We start from the raw sequence: 23,706 nt of genomic DNA on the forward strand, positions 1-23,706 counted from the left end.
CCAGAGCAACACACACAAAATGCTGGAGGAACTCAACAGGTCAGTCAGCATCCATGGAAAAGAACAAACAGTCAACGTTTCGTGCTGTGACTGGAAAGGAAAGGGGGCAGAAGCAAAAATAAGAGAATGGGAGAGGTGAAGAACTCTGCCGTGGATGGTTCCAAATCCGCTTGCAAAACGTGAAGAGCTGAGCATGGGCAACTCCATCCCATAAATACCCAGAGCGGCAGAAGCCCCAAAGAACTCATCTCTGGGAGGGGAAAGATCTTCAAAGATGGGGGCAACCTGAAAGACTGGCCCAGGACAGAGGATTCATTTGAGCTGCCGTGGGTGGCCCATGGCCCAGTAGGGGTGAAGAAGGGAGGGAGGGGGAAGAGTACAAGCTGACAGGTGATAGGTGAGACCAGGTGAGGGGGATGGTGCATGGTTGGGTGGGGGTGGGGAGGTTTTAAAGGTATTGCAGAACAAGTTACGTACTGGCCAAGTGTAAAATAATAACAAATGTACTCACAACAGAAAAATACTTCAAAAGGATGTTTCAAAGTTCAAAGTAAATTTGTTATCAAAGTACATGTATGCCACCATATTCATCCCTGCGATTTATTCTCTTCTGGGCACACTCAATACACCCATAATAAAATAATAATCATAATAGAATCAATGAAATAGTGCACCAACTTGGGCTGGTGTGCAACAGACAACTGTGCAAGTAGAAAAAGAAAAATAATAATAATATGGAGAACATGAGATGAAGAATCCATAGGTTGTCGGAACAGTTCAAGAGTCTGATGGTTGAGGGGTAATAACCATTCCTGAAGTTGGTGGTGTGAGTCCTGAGACTCCTGTACCTCCTTCCCGATGACAGCAGTGAGAAGAGAGCATGTCCTATGTGGTGGGCATCCCTGGTGATGGATGCTGCATTCCTATGACAATGCTCCGTGTAGATATGCTCAATGGTGTAGAGGGCTTTTCCCGTGATAGTTTGAGATACAAGCCGATGCATATAATTGATAAATTGTGTTCTTGGCAAATACGCTAGTTATAAATTTACCAGCTGCAGATGGACAGATATTTTGTGTCGACATCAGCTAATTGGTCAGTATTTTCAGATCCCAGTGTATTGATTGTAATGTGCTGGATTGATGAACCAGATTCGTACAGCAATATACAGTAGCTGATATTCTATCCTCGTGTGGGTGGAGTATTTAATTCAACCCAATGTATTGTAATGATGGTTCCACACTTGTCAGACGTGCCAGTAGCGTTATACTCTTCCCTTTTAACTTGTGTCGTAAATGCGCCTTATTATGAGTTAATTTATTTGTGGTAATATTACATTCTGTGTTGATATGTATTTTATAATGTATGTGTTTTGCACCATAGGACATAGGAACAGAATTAGCACATGGAATGCTGGAGAACTCAGCATCTGTGGAAAAGAGCAAATGGTTGATATTTCAGGCTGAGACCTTTCATCATGAGTCCTGATGAAGGGCCTTGACTCATAAAGATGCTGCCTGCCCTACTGAGTTCCTCCAGCATTTCCTGTATTTTGCTTGAATTTCCAGCATCTGCAGATTTTCTTGTCCTAGAAACAGAATTAGGCCTCTTGATTTAGGCTGCCATTCTATCATGGCTGATTTCTTATCCCTCTCAACCCCATTCTGCCCTCTCCCCAAAACCTTAGATCCCCAGAATAATCAAGAACCTATCAACCTCTGCTTTAAATATACCCAGTGAAGTTCCTCCACAGCTGCCTGTGGCAATGAATTCCACAGATTCACCACTCTCTGGCTAAAGAAATTCCTCCTCATCTCCATTCTAAATGGATGCCCCTCTATTCTGAGGCTGTTCCCTCTGGTCTTAGACTCCCCCGCTTCCCACATCCAATCTATCCAGACCTTTCAATATTCGATAGGTTTAAATGAGGTCCTCCCTCATTTTCCTAATCCAGTGAGTACTGACCTAGAACTATCAAATGCTCCTCATATATTAACCCTTTTATTCTTGAAATCATTTTCATGAACGTCTGTGGACCCCCTTATTGTACAGTTGAATGACAATAAACTTGAGCTTGATAATTTTGTTTTCTCTCTCCCCAGCCTGGAACGTCAAAAATGCATGCCATCATTGAACGCACAGCAAAGTTTGTATGTAAGCAGGGAACACCGTTTGAAATCATGCTGAAAGCTAAGCAAGCCCGGAATTCTCAGTTTGACTTTCTACGCTTCGATCACTACCTGAATCCGTACTATAAGTACATCCTCAAGACCATGAAGGAAGGGAAATATGTTGCACAGACCGAAAAAAAAGTGGAGGAAAAACGGAGTAAGCTAAGATATTTCAGATCCTTTTAAGTTTCCTTTCCATATTCTGTCTTGATTGTGTCATTTGACCAGTCTGTGTTTTGTGAAGCTGCAAAATGTTCTTCAGCTATTTCACTCCTAAGGGGGTCTAGGCTGCCGACAGCAGCTCGCCAGAGTCCTGTCTCCTGGGATAGTCTTTCATATTGTCCCCGGATGTAGCCCATCTTGGTGAAGATCCTTCCTTTCTCAGCTATGAGGTCTTTGGAGTTTCTGCAATTCTGGGTTTTTTTACGGAATAGAGTTGCCAGGCCTGTGCCCAACCCTCTTCTCGCAGGCTGTGACTTGGGACCGGAGTTGGTAAAATGCTGCCATTGTTTACCATCAGCAGCAAGGTGAAGGGGGAAGTGACGTTCCATTTTTTGTTGTAATTTTATCCTATGAAATCATCGTTGAAAATGATGCTTTTTGTTATGTTTGTACTGACCGAAATAAATTTTATTCTTTCAATCATTCATTTCTGTTTGTGAATTAGTGAGACAGAAAACTAATTCACCAAACTGAAGCTATCTGAAATGGCATTCAGAATCAGAATCACTTTGTTGCTAGAATTGATTGTGGTTTGGTGCGAACTATAAAACACAGGACAATGTTTGCTGAGCCTGAAGGTTGGGTCACAAATGTTTCATCACCAGTTGAGATGACCTCAACTGATGACAAAATGTTTGTGACCTAACCTTCAAGGTCGATGAACAATCCTACAAATAAGCTGCCAACCCGAGCTACCGGCCTTCTATTTCATTACGCACAGAACAATATGGTGACAGACAACACAACAGCAACCAACCATTCACAAGACAATAGTGCAGATAGCCACGAGCGATCACCAATTAGCACAATGTCAATAGTCAAAAAAAAAGTGAACTTAGGAACAGACGCAATAATCATCAAAAGAACAAGGAGAGTTTAGACAAGACCATTTCACGGATGTTGTGCAGGGATAGTTAGGGTATTACACCCTGAGTTTTGTTGAGAAGCTGGAGAGCTACAGGAAAGAAGCTTCGGAGGTGGTGATGGACTTGTGGCATTTTGGTAAATAGGTGACTGCTAGGGTGGGTGGCATCAGCAGTAATTTTTCTTCATTCTAGTGATAAACAGATCTTTTTTGGAACAGGGATTGTATCAATAAATGTTGTTATAAATCAACAGCAACAGAGATGAATTTGAGTGGAGTTTTCATAAAATAAACTATGACATTAACCACTGCTCAAAATATCGAAAAGTAAACGAACGACTAACTTAACTGGAAGTTAACAGTTAGGCGACTATATCGAACAAACAGTCAAACTTATAAACCGTTCTTAACGAGTTCTCATCCAAGCACAGACTTAAAGTGGTAAATTCAAAAGTCCACGTGATTTATACAAATCTGCCGATCACAGCCGAGAGATGCCTTGTCCGAAGGAATCACAAAGAAATAAAGGAACTGACCTTTTTGACTAGGAGGTGGTCACTGCACAAACCTTCCCGACCTTGCAGGGGTTTAACTCAAATGTGCAAGCTACAATTCCCGAACGAATTCAAAAAGGTCAATCATTCCCAAGACGCTGAGCGACATTAACGTTACCCAATACTTTGCTCGGATAACCCTGGTAATGTCTTCACTCTCCAATACTGGACTATAAGGGAAAAATAAATGTGCAACAAACAAAACAGGTGGTGTTTCCAAACATCTGACTGGCAACAACAACGTTGCACAAAAATAAAAATGAGAACTGCGTCACATTGGCGGGCTTTGTTTAAATACTGTTTGAAACATCATCACGTGACATAACATCACCCCACGGTCATGAGACAATTACATCAAGCTCACAAGATAATTACGTCATGCTCACAGAATATGTAACAATATGAATATTATGTTTTTCTATTTTACTGAAAATGAAGATTATAAACAGGTGAATTATACTTTTGCTGATGGGAAGACTGAGAGACAATATCTTTAATTAGAGGATAGTTTTAGTGTATGTCAAGAAAGGCATAATTAGGATTTCTGAAGGACTTTGAGGGTGTTATCTGGCCCAAGAAGTAATAAAATGGAATGGCAATGTTTGGCCTAAAAAAAAAAAAAAAAAAAAAAAAAATTGTCTCATGAAGTCCTACGTAACAGAGAAGCATACTTGATTAAAAATAATGTGAAAGTAATGATTTCTCAATGGATGCTGGCCTCCCCAGCATCTAGGACATCTTGAAACGATTTGGCCTCCACAGCCGCCCGTTATGTATATTTAAGGCAGAGGTTGGTAGATTCATGATTAGCCAGGGCATGAAGGGTTATGGGGAAAAGGCAAGGAGACTGGGGCTGAGAGGGAGAATGGATCAGCCATGATGAAATTCTGGAGCAGGCTTGATGGACCAAGTGGTCTAATTCTGCCCCTATATCTTCTGGTCTTATGGTCTAAGGTGCGATGCCTCAAAACGGCAGCATCCATCATTAAGGACCCTATCACCTAGGACATCCCATCTTCTCATTGCTACCATCAAGGAGGAAGTACAGAAGCCTAAGGCACTTACTCAACTATTCAGGAGCTGCTTCTTCCCCTCTGCTCTCCGATTTCTGAGTGGACGTTTAACCCATGAACACTATCTCACTACTTGTTTTATCTCTTTTTGCACTACTTATTTAATTTAACTTTTTAGAATATATATAAACCTTACTGTAATTCAGTTATATATTGCATTGTACTGCTACCACAAAACAACAAATTTCATGATATATGCCGGTGATATTAAACCTGATTCTGTTGAAAGAGGGAGAGTAGAAAGTAAGGTAAAAATTGACTCTTAGACTATCAGAGTGTAACCAGTGTGTGAAGGCCATCTCTGAGTGTCCCTTGTTCTTTTTATCTTTGTAAGTGTTTTGGATATTTAGTTTTTGATAATATTTTGTGACAGTGTTGCAAAGGGCAGACCAAGTTTAAAAAGTGATGTAAAGACACCAGAGTTAGAGGCAAGAGTAGACCATTTGTCCCCTCATACTGGTTCTGGCATTTAATAACATCGTGGCTGATCTTTCCATACTCGTTCGGGTCACTTTCAGCTCTCCCGTCAGTAACCTTCCATCATTAGGCTGGAAGTGCGGATGTTATTGATTGCATTGTGCAGCAAGAACAGTTCAACACCTGGGCATGGACTGATATAGAACATAGAACAGTACGCCACAGGAAAAGGCCCTTCAGCCCACAGTGTTGTGCCGAACCAATCAGATAAGCACTTTGGCATCTTCCCCTTGCCTTTCTGGTCCTGAAGAAGTGTCTCAGTCCAGCACGTTGACTATTTATTCATTTCCATGTTTGCTGTCTGACCTGCTGGGTTCTTCCAGCACTATTTCCAGTATCTGCAGACCTTCTCATGTAAATTAGTAACCTAATGGCTAACTAATCTCTTCTGCATATGCAATATTCATATCCTTGCATTTTTCTCACATTCATGTGCCTATCTAAACACCACTTAAAAGTTACTCATGTATCTGTCTCAACCACAACCCCAGGCAGCACATTTCAGACGCCTACCACTCTATCTTGCCCATCTCCTTTAAACCGACACCCCCCCCCACCTTAAATGCGTGCCCTCTGACATTAGGCATTTTTCACCCTGGGGGAAAAAGATACTGTCTGTCTTCTCTACCTGTGCTCATCATAATTCTTATAAACCTCTATCAGATCTCCCCTCAGCCTCTGCAGCTCCAGAGAAAACACCCAAAGTTTATCCAACCTCTCGTTATAGCACATGCACTCTAATCCAGGCAACATCCTGGTAAATCTCTTCTGCACCCTTTCCAAAGCCTCCGCTTCCTTCCTATATGTCAAGAAACATTTTGGCAACTGGCTGTTTTGAGTAAGAGTCTAAGCATTTATCTTTAATGTACTGTGATGGGACAATTGCCAGGTACCCCACCATTAAAGTCCTGGGCTTGGAGTTGAGCAGAAATTTGATTGGACAACCACCAGTGGTTACTGGTGCAGGTTGGTCATTTGGTATTCTACAATGAGTGATACTGATACTGCTGCTTCTGCTATCTGTGTGGTAAAAATAAGGAGTGTGAAGGAATGCACTCGATATGTCCCTGTGATACAAAATTATGAGGGGTATAGATAGGGCAAAACCAAGCAGGCTTTTTTCACTAAGGTTGGGAGGGACTGCAACTAGAGGTTAAGGGTGAAAGGTGAAAAAATTTAAGGGTTACCTGAAGGGAAGCGTCTTTGCTCAAAGGGTGGTGGGTGGTGAGAGTGTGGAAGGAGCTGCCAACACAAGTGGTGCATGTGAACTCCTTTTCAATGTTGAAGAGAAATTTGGACAGGTACACGGATGGCAGAGGTATGGAGGACTATGGTCCCTGTGCAGATTGATGGGAGTTGGCAGCTAAAATGGCTTGGCATGGACTAGATGGGCCAAAGGGCCCACTTCTGTGCTGTACTTTTCTGTGTTCTAAAGTGCCTGCAAAGGGGCACACATAGTTCACTGATAAACTAAAAATGGGAAGGTGGTACCCTAGATTATTTATATGGTTTCAGACAGTTTGACAATAGACAATAGGTGCAGGAGTAGGCCATTCAGCCCTTCAAGCCAGCACCGCCATTCACTGTGATCATGGCTGGTCATCCACAATCAGTACCCCATTCCTGCCTTCTCCCCATATCCCTTGACTCTGCTATCCGCTATCTATAAGAGCTCTATCTAGCTCTTTCTTGAAAGCATCCAGAGAATTGACCTTCACTGCCTTCTGAGGCAGAGCATTCCACAGATCCACAACTCGCTGGGTGAAAAAGTTTTTCCTCAACTCCGTTCTAAATGGCCTACCCCTTATTCTCAAATTGTGGCCTCTGGTTCTGGACTCCCCCAACATCGGGAACATGTTTCCTGCCTCTAGCGTGTCCAATCCCTTAATAATCTTATATGTTTCAATCAGATCCTCTCTCATCCTTCTAAATTCCAGTGTATACAAGCCCAGTCGCTCCAATCTTTCAACATATGACAGTCCCGCCATCCCGGGAATTAACCTTGTGAACCTCTGCTGTACTCCCTCAATAGCAAGAATGTCCTTCTTCAAATTTGGAGACCAAATTGGAGTGCACAATATTCCAGGTGTGGTCTCACCAGGGCCCTGTACAACTGTAGAAGGACCTCTTTGCTCCTATACTCAACTCCCCTTGTTATGAAGGCCAACATGCCATTAGCTTTCTTCACTGCCTGCTGTACCTGCATGCTTACTTTCAGTGACTGATGTACAAGGACACCTAGATCTTCTTGTACTTCCCCTTTTCCTTACTTGACACCATTCAAATAGTAATCTGCCTTCCTGTTCTTGCCACCGAAGTGGATAACCTCACATTTATCCACATTAAACTGCATCTGCCATGCATCTGCCCACTCACCCAACCTGTCCAAGTCATCCTGCATTATCTCAACATCCTCCGCACATTTCACAGTGCCACCCAGCTTTGTGTTATCTGGAAATTTGCTAATGTTACTTTTAATCCCTTCATCTAAATCATTAATGTATATTGTAAATAGCTGCGGTCCCAGCACCGAGCCTTGCAGTATCCCACTGGTCACCGCCTGCCATTCTGAAAGGGACCCATTAATCCCTACTCTTTGTTTCCTGTCTGCCATACAGGTAAGCATTAGAAAGGAGTATAAAATGCTAGCCTTCAGTTCAAGACCAATTGAATATAAATGGAACTGAATGTTAGAAAAGCTATATTGGATGTTAGTGAGACTGCACCAGAAATAAATCGTCCGTTATGTGCCAATTCGTATGATAGTGATTATGTTCTTTCCATGACCATAATTGTTCTTGGCAAATTTTTTTTTCTGACAGAAATAGTTCAACTTTGCCTTCTTCTGGGCAGTGTCTTTACAAGTCAGGAGACCCCGGCCATTATTGATACTCTTCGGAAATTGTTTTTCTGTATCAATGGTTGCGTAACCAGGACTTGTGATACGCACCAACTGCTTGTACGATCATCCACCTCCTGCTCCCATGGCTTCACGTTGCCCTGGCCGGTGCTGGGGGTGGAGGGTGACTAAGCAGGCGCTACACCTTGCCCAAGGGTGACCTGCGGGCCAGCGGAGGGAAGGATTGCCTTGCATCTCTTGGTAGAGACACATCTCCACCCTGCCACCCCAGCCTGAAATAATGCATGAAATTTTAGCTCTTTACTTAACAAGAAACATTCTTGCACTGGAGATAATGCAGAGAAAGTTGCTGGAATGAAAGGATTGAGCCATTTAGACTTGTACTGGAGCTTAGAGGAACAAGAAGTGATCTTTTTGGATGTTAAGATTTGAGGTGACTGCACAGTATAACTGCTGAGAGATAATTTCCCTCCATGGGGGGTTCCAGATAAATTGCCACCTATTTAAGCAGTAAGGACCTACTTCATGCTGTCCTAACTGAATTGGTGATGCAAAAAGAAAACTGCAGATGTCACATTCTGGAGCAGAAAAGCACTGAATTGGAATCAGGTGTATTATTGAAGTGTCGTGAAATTTGTTATTTAGTGGCAGTATAGTACTCTGCAAAAGAATTACGCACATGTATACAGTTGCAAGTAAAAGTTTGTGAACCCTTTGCAATTACCTGGTTTTCTGTATTAATTACTGATAACAGTATTGAATTTCCTCCATTTGTAGGCAATTTCTCTTATTGAGGACTGATGAACACTCAGGTCTTTAGAAATGCTTTTGTAACTTTTTCCAGCTTCATGCATCTCTACAATTCTTCTTCTAAGGTCTTCTGAAAGTTGTTTTGATCAAGGAATGGTGCACATAAACAGATCTTTCTTGAGAAGAGTGGGCTTTCTCAGTAACCTGACTTTGTCTTTTTTATAGGGCAGGGCACCTCCATAACCCACACCTTCAATCTCATCTCATTGATTGGAATATCTGACTCCAAATAGCTTTTGATAGAAGGCGTTACACCAGAGGGTCACATACTTCTTTGAACCTAGACTGTGATTGTTTAAATTGTGTACTTGGTAATGATGAGAAGTATAATTGTTTGCGAGTTATTAGTTTAGGCAGATTGTTTGTGTTTGTCTATTATTGTGACCTAGCTGAAGATCAGACCACATTTTATGAGTAATTAATGCAGGAAATCAGGTTAATTGCAAAGGGTTCACAAACTTATTCTTGCAACTGTGTAGCTAAGGCTTTGACAGAGTACTGTATTTGTCAATGTGGAGTGGAGAGTGAGGGTGTAAATCTGGCAGGAGCAAAGGATTTTGAGAATGGTGAAGGTGGGGTACCATGTTGGGGGGGAGGGGTGTGGGACAGGTGGCAGAGAAAGAGTGCTGGGGCCGGGGAGGGGGGGGGGGTGGAAATGGCACAGATACCAACGCATCCAGTCCTGAGACACCAGGCAGGATCATTTGATTCCATGCAATTGGTTTATTGATCATTATAGAATGTCTCTCTGGTGCTTCCCGCTCTCTCCCCTCTCCCTTCCCCTTTTCCCAACCATGATTCCCCTCTCCCTGTCCCCTTCCCACTCTCAGTCCACAATAGAGACCCAGATCAGAATCAGGTTTATCATCACTCACATATGACGTGGAATGTGTTTTTTTGTGGCTGCAGTGCAATAGATAAAATTACTACAATACTGTGCAAAAGTCTTAGGCACCCTAGCTGTGTATATGTGCCTAAGACTTTTGCACAATATTGAATGTAAAGAGTATTGTTATAATAAAATACGTATTATAAAAAGAGCAGAATAGTGTGGTAGTGTTCATTGACTGTTTAAAAATCTGATGGCAGAGGACAAGAAGTTGTTTCTAAAATGTTAAGTGTGTGTCTTCAAGCTCTTGTACCTCCTTCCTTATGATAGTAATGGGGGTTCTTTATGATGGATGCTGGCTTTTTGAGGCATTGCTTTTCGAAGATGTTCTCAATGCCTTGGGAGGCTAGTTTCCATGATGGAGCTGGCTGAGTTTACCTCCCGCTGCAGCTTTTCCAGATCCTGTGCACCTCTATAGCAGACAGTGACGTAACCAGTCAGAATGCTGTCCATGGGACTCAGTAAGTGTAGCAGCATCTGCTCACCAGAGGGCACCGGGGGGAGATGTTTCAGACTGAGACCATGCGTTAGCACGAATCTGCCGAGCTCCATCAACAATATAATTTGATTTTACTCTTAATTCTATCCGAGTCATTCAAGGCTAAAAGGGAAAAAAATGATATTTGGACTGGAAGAAAGTTCAGTGTGGTGCGAAATACACAAGATAGTTGAGATGCATGCCAAAATCAGATAAACATGATCTTACTTTAATAATGGAGCAGGCTGAAAGCACTATATGGAGTACTTCTGCAATCACACTGTAAGGATTGGTGCTGGAGATTCAGTTAATCAGTACATTTCATCAGAATGTTGATCAGTTTGTTATGAGGTTATGTAGTCTTACTTTTCTTCAACTATGCAACTTAACTTAAGGGATGAAGTAGGGAGTTTTCCCCTGGTAAAGTGCGTTGGGCAAGAAAAAAACACAGGAGACCCTCTGTCTGTTGGGATCCACTATGGACGTTGTGTCCTACTTATCTATGTTCAATACACAAGCCGGGGCAGTACGATATAGAGAGCAAGCTGTTGTCCGTGTAGCGGGCTCCCACTCTTCACGCAGCTGATGAACCCAAAGGAACGCCAGAGACTGATACAGTTTGGTACCAGTAGTATCACAGGAGTTGTCAGTCAGCATTGAACTCAATGTAGGACTGCTTTAGGGACTCCAACTCCAGGCTTTTTTTTCACAAGCTCATAAGATATAGAGTGGTACTAGAAAGTTTGTGAACCCTGTAGAATTCTTTCTGTTTCTGCATAAATCTGACCTCAAATGTGATCAGATCTTCACGCAAGTCCTAAAACTAGAGAACCCAATTAAATAAATAACACAAAAGATATTATACTTGTTCATTTATTTTTTTGAGAAAAATGATCTGATATTACATATATTTGTTGGAAAAAGTATGTGAACCTTTCCCTTTAGTAACTGGTGTGACCCCCTTGTATAGCAATGACTTCAAGCAAACATTTCTGGTAACTGATCAGTCCTGCACGTCAGTTTGGAGGAACTTTCCACAGTGAAGACTGCTGCAAAATACTTATTTCCCCCGAGGCTTATTCCCAAAGCCTTCCCCATGAGTGGGCATAACCGTAAGTCAGCGGAGGTTTGAGATCAGAGTTTTCTTTCTAGATGAGCTGCCAAGCATGGCTGACAAGTTCCATTTGCCCGAAGCAACAGGTTTTAGAGCCTTTGCTCCTATCCTGTCAGTAGAAGCGGTTCTCTGGGCTTGGTAGCTGAGGCACTTGCCATTGGGGCATTTAATAATAGTGGGAACTTAACCTCCACTACCTCCCTGTTTATAACAAACTTAAGAAACAAGAAAATATAGATTATTTAGTAAAAAATTGAAGATCAGCAACTGTATACAAAGGGTAGTGGAAAGTGGAACTCTTTTATCCTCAGAGAAATGGGTACTAGCTAACTCAGTTAATAAGTTTGGGTTTAGTGTTGTTGAACTAAGGGATATTGTAGCCAAACTGGTTCTTTGGAGCTGAGATGCAGAAGCATCAATGAATAAAAGAAGAGGCTAAAGGGGTTCCCAACCTGGGGCCCACAGACCCCTTGGTTAATGGTAGGGTCCATGGCATAAAAGTAGTTTGGGAATCCCTGGGCTAGAGGGTTGACTAGTTTATTCTTTCAGTCAGTGGCCACTTTATTATGTATAAGAGTGGAACCCGGTGTAGTCGTCTTCTGTTGCACTTCAAGGTTTGACATTTTGTGCACTCAGACATGTTCTTCTGCACTCCACTGTTGGAACGTGTGACTATTTGAGTTACTGTCACCTTCCTGTCAGCTTGAACCAGCCTGGCCGTTCTCCTCTGACCTCTCATTAACAATAAGACTGTTTCACCCACAGAACTGCTGCTCACTGGATTTTTTTTTGTTTGTCACACCATTGACTATAAACTCTAGAGATTGTTGTGGGTGAAAATCCCAAGAGATCAGCAGTTTCCAAAATACTCAAACTACCCTGTCTGGCACTAACAATCAATCATTCCATGGTGAATGTAACTTGGATCACATTTTTTCTCCATTTTAATGTTTGGTCTGAACAACAACTGAATCTCCTGACCATGTCTACATGCTTTTATGTATTGAGTTGCTGTTACATGATTGGCTGATTAGATATTTGCATTAACAAGCAGGTGTACCTAATAAATTAGCTACTGGCTGTATGTTCCACAACGTGGACTTGTGTATTGCTACGTTTCTTTTAGAAAGGCACGTGGATGATAGAAAAATGGAGGGCTATGTGGGAGGGCAGGGTTAGATTTATCTTGGACTAGGTTAAAAGGCCAGTACAACTGTCGGCCGAAAGGCCTGTTGGATTCAGTTGTTTAATTATCTGTGTGTATTTTAAGTGGCCTTTATATAGATAACAGTTTACTATGCCTCTAGTGGCTCTCCAAAGTATAATTCTGGAAGCTTCTTAGCTTCTTTGTTCTGAAGGAGTATTTTCTCATTGGCTGATTTTATTGCAGTATTTGGGCTTTGGTTTCCTACCACTGTCCAAAGATTTACCGGTTGGTTGGTAGATTGTGTGATTAGGGTAGGGTTAAATCAGTGGGTTGCTGGGAGGCGCGGTTTAAAGGGCCTACTCTGTGCTGTATCCTATAAATAAATAAAATTTCCAAGTATTTTCTAATTGGATTATTCTTGTCTATGGAATTTTGCTTACCTCTATGGTATAAAGGTAACTGCATTGTGCCAGCCATCGTCATCTTTTTCTCCTTTAGCTTTTCTTCAAAGTAATAAGACCCCTATCACTGTCCTGTTTCTGTTTTCTTTGTTGTATTAATTCTTGATAAAAAAATCTTTAGGTGACAAGTTTCATGCCTTGTCTTTGACTCTGGGATTCAAAATACTCCAGAATCCTAGGCCTGTCTATCCTGTGCTGTACAGTTCTACGTTTCAAGCAAGTAAATCAGTGGAGTTGACGTATGATGTCATAGTGTTTCGCAGTTTAGAGCAGGCCTTTTGACCCAGTGTTACTAATTACATGAGAAGCTGCAGTGTTTACTGATATGGATCGTAATGACTGATTACTTACTTACTTACCTACTGCCTGTTTACCACTGGCGTAAAAGTCCTCCATCTCTGGCGGTGTCAATAGCTTCCTCTTGGTTTCCTCTACTGTCACCCATGCAAGTCCCGGGTAGGGAATACGGTTACACTCAAATGTCAAAGTATCGTTCATTGCTGTTCTTGTAACAGTTTTGTTGTACCAGTCAGGATTGTTATTCCTGAGCGGAACCCTCAAACCTGGAGGACCACTCTTAGTCTGGCCTCTACCCTTTGACCTGTTTGGCATAGGTGACCCTACCAAGAGTCAAAGCATAAGGGCCTGACTCTAGCCAACACAGCTCTCCGGTCATTGAAGTCTGCAAGCCTCCAAACCCAAAGACAAGGATGTAGTTATCTTGGAGGACTACTTATACGAGAAGCTGCAATATTTACTGATGTGGATCATTAGTCCTGCAAAATATATACTGGATGCCTTGCTTGGGTTCCCAACCTGGGGTCCACATACCCCTTGTTTAACATATTATTCCATGGCATAAAGAAGGTTGGAAACCCTGCAGTTTAAAGGTTATTTACATGAGACAGCAGTGAGTGTTTACTGTGCATTACTGTTTACTGAAACATGTTCTAATTGTGACAGAATCTGTAACGGAATCTGGTGAAGAAGATGATGATGACAACGATGGCTCTTACCTCCATCCGAGTCTTTTTGCTTCCAAAAGTAACTCCAGATTGGAAGAGTTAACAAAGGTGAGTTACTGAGATCTTATTTTATGGATCAACACAACTAAAATATAAACAACAGGAATTCTGTAGATGCTGGAAATTCAAGCAACACACATAAAAGTTGCTGGTGAACGCAGCAGGCCAGGCAGCATCTCTAGGAAGAGGTACAGCCGACGTTTCAGGCCGAGACCCTTCGTCAGGACTAACTGAAGGAAGAGTGAGTAAGGGATTTGAAAGTTGGAGGGGGAGGGGAGATCCAAAATGATAGGAGAAGACAGGAGGGGGAGGGATAGAGCCAAGAGCTGGACAGGTGATAAGCAAAAGAGATACGAGAGGATCATGGGACAGGAAGTCCGGGAAGAAAGACAAGGGGGAGGGGGACCCAGAGGATGGGCAAGAGGTATATTCAGAGGGACAGAGGGAGAAAAAGGAGAGTGAGAGAAAGAATGTGTGTATAAAAATAAGTAACAGATGGGGTGCGAGGGGGAGGTGGGGCATTGGCGGAAGTTAGAGAAGTCGATGTTCATGCCATCAGGTTGGAGGCTACCCAGACGGAATATAAGGTGTTGTTCCTCCAACCTTCCCAGACGGAATATAAGGTGTTGTTCCTCCAATCTTCCCAGACGGAATATAAGGTGTTGTTCCTCCAACCTTCCCAGACGGAATATAAGGTGTTGTTCCTCCAACACCTTATATTCCGTCTGGGTAGCCTCCAACCTGATGGCATGAACATCGACTTCTCTAACTTCCGCTAATGCTCCACCTCCCCCTCGCACCCCATCTGTTACTTATTTTTATACACACATTCTTTCTCTCACTCTCCTTTTTCTCCCTCTGTCCCTCTGAATATACCCCTTGCCCATCCTCTGGGTCCCCCTCCCCCCCCCCTTGTCTTTCTTCCTGGACCTCCTGTCCCATGATTCTTTCGTATCCCTTTTGCCTATCACCTGTCCAGCTCTTGGCTCCATCCCTCCCCCTCCTATCGTCTCCTATCATTTTGGATCTCCCCCTCCCCCTCCAACTTTCAAATCCCTTACTCACTCTTCTTTCAGTTAGTCCTGACGAAGGGTCTCGACCTGAAACGTCGACAACTAAAATATAGTTGATTTTGACTCCGTCTCTGTTTAATTGTTTTTAACAATAATGCTTATGAATATCATACCTAGGGATTGGGCTTGAGTTTGTTTTGCAAAGTAGTCAATATCTCCTTGAAAGTGAGTCGTAGGTTGTGTTCACTGATCAATTCATGGGATAGAAGACAGCAAATGAGAACTGCATTTGTTTTCTAGCAGAAAAACAGAACCACAGGAAGATTAAGTTGCTCCTGCAGAAAGTAAAACATACAGTACTGTACAAAAGTCTTCGTCACATGTATATAGCTAGATTGCCTAAGACTTTTGCACAGTACTGTATTTGCCAACGTGGAGTGGAGAGCGAGTTTGTAATCTGGCGGGAGTGAAGGATATTGGGAATGGTGAGAGTAGAGCAGTACAATGGGGTGTGTGCCAGGTGGGAGAGAAGGAGTACCAAGAACAGTAGGCGGAGGGGAGTGGGGTGTAGACACACCCAACCCTGAGAAACCAGTCAAGGTCATTTGATTCCAAACAATTGGTTTATTGATCATTACAGAATGTCCCTCTGGTACTTCCCACTCCTTCCCCTCTCCCTTCTCCTTTTCCCAACCATGATTTCCCCTCTCCCTGGCCCCTTCCCACTCTCAGTCTCCAATAGAGACCCATATCAGAATCAGGTTTATCATCACTCATACATGTCATGAAATGTGTTTTTTTTTGTGGTAGCAGTACAGTGCAATACATAAATTTACTGCAGTACTGTATAAAAGTATTGAGCACCCTAGCTGTATATATGTGCTTAAAACTTTTGTACAGTACTGTAGCTTTAGCAGCCAGTGACTGGCCAGAGAACCAGGCCTAATGAAAGATTGAATTCTGTTTTAGCCTCTCAAAGTCATGGATCCGGACCACCCGCTTGCAGCTTTGGTTCGGAAGGTACAAGCAGATGCCAAAAATGAGCAGAAGCAGCAGGAATCTAACAGCTCCGAGACGGTAGCAACTGTAGAAGGCACTTCAGATTGTAAGTATGCAGATAAGCACTTGCACCTCATTACGTGCAAACAAAATCTGATGCCAGATCGAAAGCATGTTATGCATTTGCTCAATGTCTGCTGATGTTTTTCATTCTTGGAGGTATGGTTGATGCTGGTTGTCCTTTAAGAAACAGGAGATATACATCCTTTCTTTGTGAGGAGCACTCAGTGAAGGTACCTCCATATGACCATAAGATCATGAGATGAGGGAGCAGAATTAGGTCATTTGGTCCATTGAGTCTGCTCCCCCATTTCATCATGCCTCATCCATTTTTTCCTCTCAGCCCAACCTCCTGCCTTCTCCCCATCACCCTTCATGCCCTGACTAATTAAGAATCTATCAACCTCTGCTTTAAATATGCCCAATGACCTGGCCTCTACAGTCATCTGTGGCAATGAATTCCACAGATTCATTACTCTCCTGCTAAAGAAATTTCTCCCCATCTCTGTTCTAAATGGACACTCTTTTCTGAGTTTGTACGCTCTGGTTCTCGACTCTCCCACCATAGGAAATGTCCTCTTCACATCCACTCTATCTAGGCCTTTCACTATTTAACAGGTTTCAATAAGATCCCTCTTCAGTCTTCTGAATTCCAGTAGTATAGGCTCAGAGGCCTCTCACAAAGAAAGGTTGCAGATGCTGGAAATCCAGAGCAACGCACACAAAATGCTGGAGGAACTCAGCAGGTCAGACTGCATCTTTGGAAATTAATACACAGTTGATGTTTTGGGCCGAGACACTTCTTCAGGACTGAGGAGGAAGGGGGAAGATGCCAGAATATCATCATCATCTTAAAGGACATAGAACATTTAGTCCACCAGCAGCAACATACCTACGAGAATGAAAAACATCAGTTGGCATGATACAGGGACTGAGCTAATATATGCCTATTGAACTGTAGGAACAGGAGGCTATTTTTCTTGTTGCTTTGATAAAGGAGATCACAGCTAACCTGTGACCATACATCTGTCTTTTTGTCGGTATCCCTTAATACATTTCAACAAATACGTTTCAGTGACAAAAGTTTAAAGGGATTAGTTTTACTTGTCACATGTACATCAAAACATACAGTGAAATGTGTTGTTTGCGTCAAAGACCAACACCTTATATTCTGTTTGGGTAGCCTCCAAACTGATGGCATGAATATCAATTTCTCCCCTTCTGGAAACATTGTTTTCCCTTCTTCCTTCCCTCTTCTTCTATTCCCCCCTCTGGCCTCTAACCTCTTCTCAGCTGCCTGTCTCGTTCCACGGGTTCCCTCCTTCCCTTTCTCCAGTGGTCGACTCTCTTCTCCTATCAGATTCCTTCCTCTCCAGTCCTTTACCTTTTCCACCCACCTGCCTTCACCTATCACCTTCCAGCTTGCCCTCCTTCCCCTCCTCCAGCTTTTTATTCTGGCATCTTCTCCCTTCCTTTCCAGTCCTGAAAAACGGTCTCAGCCCGAAATGCCAACTGTTTATTCATTTCCGTAGATGCTGCCTGACCTGCTGAGTATCTCCAGCATTTTGTGTGTATTGTGTTTCACTTTTGTTCTTTGTGCTGTTCTGTGAAAACTGTGAACATTGGTGACGGCATGTGTGGTGGTACTTGGTGGGCTGTCCCCAGTACATCCTTAGGTTAACTTGGTTAAAACGCAAACAGTGCACATTTCAACGTATGCATGTTGAATAAACTCGAACCTGAATTTGAGTCTCTTATCCGTTGGGAAACGCAGGATGTCAGTGAAAGATTCTGCAATGCTTTTTGATTATATGGATGTGCTTATTGCCTTGTTATGTGATGCTTAAAAGGTTCAGCCCTGTTGATCATGTCTTGCTCAGTCCATTACACGTTACTGCTTGAGGGAAAAGCTATTGATCAAACTGAAGGTAGATACTGAATGCTCGACGTCCACGTATACAATTTATTCTTGGTTTCCTTGTGATCTCTCAAGGGAGCGACATGTAGGCCTACTGAAGGTGTTACTCGCTCTTTGTATGGAAAGAATTTTTTAGCAGGTGTACATTGTGCTAGTTATATATGCTAAACACGAGAGATTCTGCAGATGTTGAAAATCCAAAATAACACACACAAAATGCTGGAGAAACTCAGCAGGTCAGGCAGCATCTACAGAAATGAACAAACAGGCGTTGTTTCGGGCCAAGACCCCCCTTCAGGACTGCAAAGGAAGGGGCAAGTCGCCAGAATAAAAAGGTGGGTGGAGGGTGAAGGAGGACAAGCTAGAAGGTGATAGGTGAAGCGAGGTGGATGGGAAAATAAGGGCTGGAGAAAGACGAATCTGGAGGGGAGGAGAGTGGTCCTTGGTAGAAAGGGAAGGAGGAGGGGCACCAGGGGGAAGTGATAGGCAGGTAAGAGGCCAGTGTGGGGAATAGAAGAAAAGCAGAAGGAGGGGGAATTTTTCTTTTACCGTAAGGAGAAATCAATATTTCGGGCTAAGACCTTTCATCAGTTCAGCATTTTGTGTGTAGTTGTATATGCTGTTACACTTGTCCTTTCTTGACTGTGTCTTAGATGTAAATTTCTGTTCTACTAATACTGTATATTTCAATAACATTTTTGCAGTGTTACCCTCCACTTAAGTTCTAGCAATCTTTTCTCAAAAACTTTGCCTTGTGGCTTCTAACTGCATTTGGTTCAGGGATGTAAAATCATAAAGTTTGTGAATAGGCCAGTCAGTTCCTTGAGCTATTTTAGCCATTCAACCATCCAGGATTTTGGCAGGCCTGACATTCCGTATGTGGTAGTGGGGTTGAGATGCATTTCTCCCAAAGGAGGTGTGAGGCGCTCCTTCCCTATGCCAACCTGCAGGTCAGCCTTAAGCAAGGTGTAGCCACTGCCTAGTCCCCCCCCCACCAGAATCAGGGCGATGTGAAGCCATAGGAGCAGGTGGTAGATGGTCATATGATCAGCTGGTGCATATCACAGGTCCTGTGATACCACAAACAATATTGTACACATCCTACCTTTCCCCTTGATTCTCCTACTTTCCAGATGCTGAGATAACATTGACAGCCTGGACTTCTCCACTTTCCTCACCCAATTCAACCATCGTCCCTCTCTCAACTTACTTCAATGCAGTCCTGACTTTGTCATCAAATTCACAGATGAGGGCAGTGCCATTGAGCTCTGACACACTACCTTGCATAGGTCAAATGATAGCTCTGACCTACATCCTTGTATTTCTAGTATACCAAAACCTCATGAACCAATACCAGGGCACTATCTTCCAGACAATCACATTCAGAGGTCTCCCATCCACAAACTCTGACCTGATAGTGCTCACACAGCCCAATCCATGATCCACAAACAGGGCTGTCCTTCGATTCTGCCTGCTCTTAACTCACTGAACATTTCGTCATATCTTGACTCTATCCTGTCTTTAACACAAGAGATCCTGCAGATGCAGGAAATCAACACACAAAATGTTGGAGGAACTCAACAGGTCAGGCAATATCCCTCGTCCCGTCCCTTCCGGCCTTCATTTGGAATACCTCTCTAGCCCTCCATGATTTTGACAGGTTCCATCTCCCTGGTCTTAGCTGCCTTATTTGAATCATTGGTGTTTAGTCCTTGTATATTCCATCTATTATCAGGAAGACACTGCCAGTTCCCCTTCCATCTCTTTGGAAAAACTTGGTCTTGTGCAGAGCAACTTCCATTTTGATTTGTTGCACTTACTACCATCGAAGACATAATCATGTAACATTCACTTGGGGCTGAGCTACAACTGTCTTTTTGTTGGAAGAGTCTTTGTTCCAAATCTATCCTGGCACCTCATTCCACATCTGACTAATCGAACAGACAAGTGAAAGTGCATCTGGTCAGTTTGTTTGATCTGTGATTTGTAATACAGATGATTATTTATAAAGCACTTGGATCAATATTTAATCTGTAAAATATAATTAACTCCGTTAATGTCATGTGAAGGCAAACTTGAAGGCAGTGGCTGTATGGAGTTTGGAATCTGCATGCCCTCTTCTCATTGTTACCATCAATGAGGAGATACAGGAACCTGCAAACACACACTCAACATTTTAGGACCAGCTTCTTCCCCTCCACCTTCAGATTTCTGAATTTTCATTGGGAAAAAGCTGTAGAAAGTTGTGAACGCAGCCAGCTCCATCACGGGCATCAGCTTCCCCAGCACTGAGGATGCCATCAAAAGGTGATGCCTCAAAAAGGTGGCATCCATCATTATGGACCCCCATCACCCAGGACATGCCCTGTTCTCATCGCTACCGTCAGGGAGGAGGTGGAGGACCCTGAAGGCACACACTCAATGTTTTAGGATATATATAATATTTCTTATTTTAACTTGCAATTTTTGATACGTACTGCTGTCACAAAACAACATATTTCATGATGTATGCCAGTGATAGCTAAACCTGATTCTGATTCCCTGTTGGGTGTGAAGGGAGTCTTAAAAATCAAAGAAAGCTGCTGATCTAAAATAAAAACAGAAAGTGCTAGAAAAACTCAGTTGGGGGCACTTGTGGGAAGAGAGTCAGAACCAATGGTTGAAGTCAAAGATTATTTGTCACACTTATGTGTCTTGTTAGCTTGTGATCGAGAGTGCATGAAAAACACTAGAAATGCGGTGAAAATGAGGCAGCTGCACACTGGGGAGAATAAATTAGTTCCACAATGACTTGTCATGTTTTGAATTTAGGAAAGTTTATCAGGTCCACAAATTACCATTGAAACCTGGCATATACAGTCTTGTTCAAAAGTCTCAGCTACAAGTATCTGTAGCTGGGTGCTGAAGACTTTTCAACAGCACTGTATTTGTTAACATGGAGCAGAGAGAGTTTGTAAGTCTCGCTGGAGTGAAGGATGTTGGGAATGGTGAGTGTGAAGTGCGATGGGAGGGGCAGGTGGCAGAGAAGTGCCGGGGTGGGGAGGGTTGGCATGACAACAGGCAAGGTCATTTGACTCCGAACAGTTGGTTTATTGATCAATACCTGCATCCTCCTCTCTCTCTCTTCCCTTTCCCCAACCATGGTTTCCCTCTCCCTGCTCCCTTCCCAGTCTCAGTCCATAATAGAGACCCACATCACAATCAGGTTTATCATCACTCACATATGTTAACAAATTATTTTTGTCGCAGCAGCATAGTGCAATACATAAAATTATCACAGTACTGTGTAAAAAGTCTTCACCTTAGCTATATATATGTGCCTAAGACTTTTGCACGTACTGTAGGATAAGGGGGTGGAATGGCTAACCTTGTCTATATTTAAGGATAGTGGCTAAGTGAGCTATTGTCACCAGAACTCACATTACAGAATTATGTCTTTGTTATTTGAAATTGAGAGAAATTTTCTGTAGGTCAAAAATCAGAATCAGGTTTAATATCACGGGCATATGTCGTGAAAGTTTTGTTTTGTGGTGGCAGCAGTACATTCCAATACAAAATAATAAAAACCATAAGTTACAATAAAATATATATAACAATTGAATTAAGAAACTAGTGCAAAAAGAGAGCAAAAAATATTGAGGTCTTGTTGATAGGTTCATGAACCGTTCAGAAACCTTGTTCGTGGAGGAGAAGAGGCTGTCATCCTTAAACGTTGAGTGTGTGTCTTCAGTTTTGTGTACCTGCTCCTTGAGGTTATGTCCTCACTGATGGGGGTCCTTAATGATGGACGCCGCCTTCCTGAAGCATAACCAACTAAATGAGATAATGTCACAAATCCATTATAATTGTCAACTACAGAGCTGCAGAAAATTGTAAACTCAGCAAGCTCCATCATGGGCACAGACCTCCCCAGCATTGAGGATACTTTCAAAAGGCGATGCCTCAGGAAGGCGGCATTCATCATTAAAGACCCTCCCTGTCCAGCGTATGCCCTCTTCCCATTGCTGCCATCATAGAGGAGATACAGAAGCTTGAAGATTTTAGGAGCAGCCTTCCCCTTGTCTAAAAGACTTCTGAATGGTCCTTGAACCCATAAACAATACCTCATTTTTTACACTAATTTGTATTCCTATTATAATTTAAAAGTAATTTTTTTATAGAATAGTACAGTACAATCACTTCGGCCCACATTGTTGTGCCAACCCTTAAACCCTGCCTCCCATATAACCCACCCACCTTATATTCCTCCATATACCTGTCTAGTAGTCTCTTAAACTTCACTAGTGTATCTGCCTCCACCACTGACTCAGGCAGTGTATTCCACGCACCAACCACTCTCTGAGTGAAAAACCTTCCTCTAGTATCCCCCTTGAACCTCCCACCCCTTACCTTAAAGCCATGTCCTCTTGTATTGAGCAGTGGTGCCCTGGGGAAGAGGCGCTGGCTATCCACCCTATTAATATCTTGTACACCTCTGTCATGTCTCCTCTCATCCTCCTTCTCTCCAAAGAGTAAAGCCCTAGTTCCCTTAATCTCTGATCATAATGCATACTTCTAAACCAGGCAGCATCCTGGTAAATCTCCTCTGTACCCTTTCCAGTGCTTCCACATCCTTCCTATAGTGAGGCGACCAGAACTGGATACAGTACTCCAAATGTGGCCTAACCAGAGTTTTATAGAGCTGCATCATCACCTCGCGACTCTTAAACTCTATTCCTCGACTTATGAAAGCTAACACCCCATAAGCTTTCTTAATTACCCTATCCACCCGTGAGGCAACTTTCAGGTTTTTATGTATTGCACTGTACTACTGCCACAAAACAACAAATTTCATGACATAGTGTATAATGTCGGTGATAATAAACCTGATTCTGATCCTAAACCTTGGCATTTCAAGTTTTTGAGGCCTACTTGAGTTTTGTTGATGGTACTTATGGAATGATAAAATTGATATGGCACAGAAGGAGACAATTCAGCCATTCCTGTCTATCAATATTTGCCATCAGATATTCCTGCATGTCCTTCCATACATCCATCTCTCTCATTCTCAGTTCCCAAGTCCTGCTCTAAGGCTATTGTTAATACTTAAACTGTCAAATTTTATTTAGAGTCCTATTGGCATGTTGGATTGGTATTGAACTGTATAATTTCCAACCACTTACTGTATTTGTTTACTTGCCATTTCGACCATAAGACATTGGAGCAGATTTAGGCCATTTGATCCACCAAGTCTGCTCTACCATTCCATCATGGCTGATTTGTTATCCCTCTCAACCCCATTTTCCTGTCTTCTCTGTGTAACTGTTGACACCCATATCAATCAAGAACCTGTCAACCTCCGTTTTAAATATACCCAACAGCTTGGTCTTCACACCTGCTGTAATGAATTCCACAGATTCATTACCCTCTGGATAAAGAAATTCCTCCTCATCTTTGTTCTAAAGCAAGGGTTCCCAACCTGGGGTCCACAGACCGCTTGGTCAGTGTTATTGGTCCATGACATAGACGTTGGGAACCCCTGTTCTAAAGGGATGTCCTTCTATTTTGAGGCTGTCCCTCTGGTCTTAGAC

At 42.7% G+C, this 23,706-nt stretch overlaps 1 protein-coding gene across 6 annotated transcripts in view; it reads left to right on the forward strand.

The window, feature by feature from the left end:
* Positions 1–23,706, forward strand: part of sfswap (splicing factor SWAP) — a 191,829-nt gene that overhangs the window by 12,607 nt on the left and 155,516 nt on the right. For all 6 annotated transcript variants that reach the window (XR_011882875.1, XR_011882876.1, XR_011882877.1 and 3 more), the window contains 3 exons: positions 2,103–2,328; positions 14,085–14,194; positions 16,129–16,264. Coding sequence is in view for 1 of the 6 variants with exons in the window: in XM_072240789.1 (XP_072096890.1) it covers positions 2,103–2,328; positions 14,085–14,194; positions 16,129–16,264 (472 nt within the window). In the remaining 5 variants the exon portion in view is untranslated. The remainder of the gene's footprint in view (positions 1–2,102; positions 2,329–14,084; positions 14,195–16,128; positions 16,265–23,706) is intronic.

Source organism: Mobula birostris, chromosome 22 (genome assembly GCF_030028105.1).
Source record: "Mobula birostris isolate sMobBir1 chromosome 22, sMobBir1.hap1, whole genome shotgun sequence".
Lineage (NCBI taxonomy): Eukaryota > Metazoa > Chordata > Chondrichthyes > Myliobatiformes > Myliobatidae > Mobula > Mobula birostris.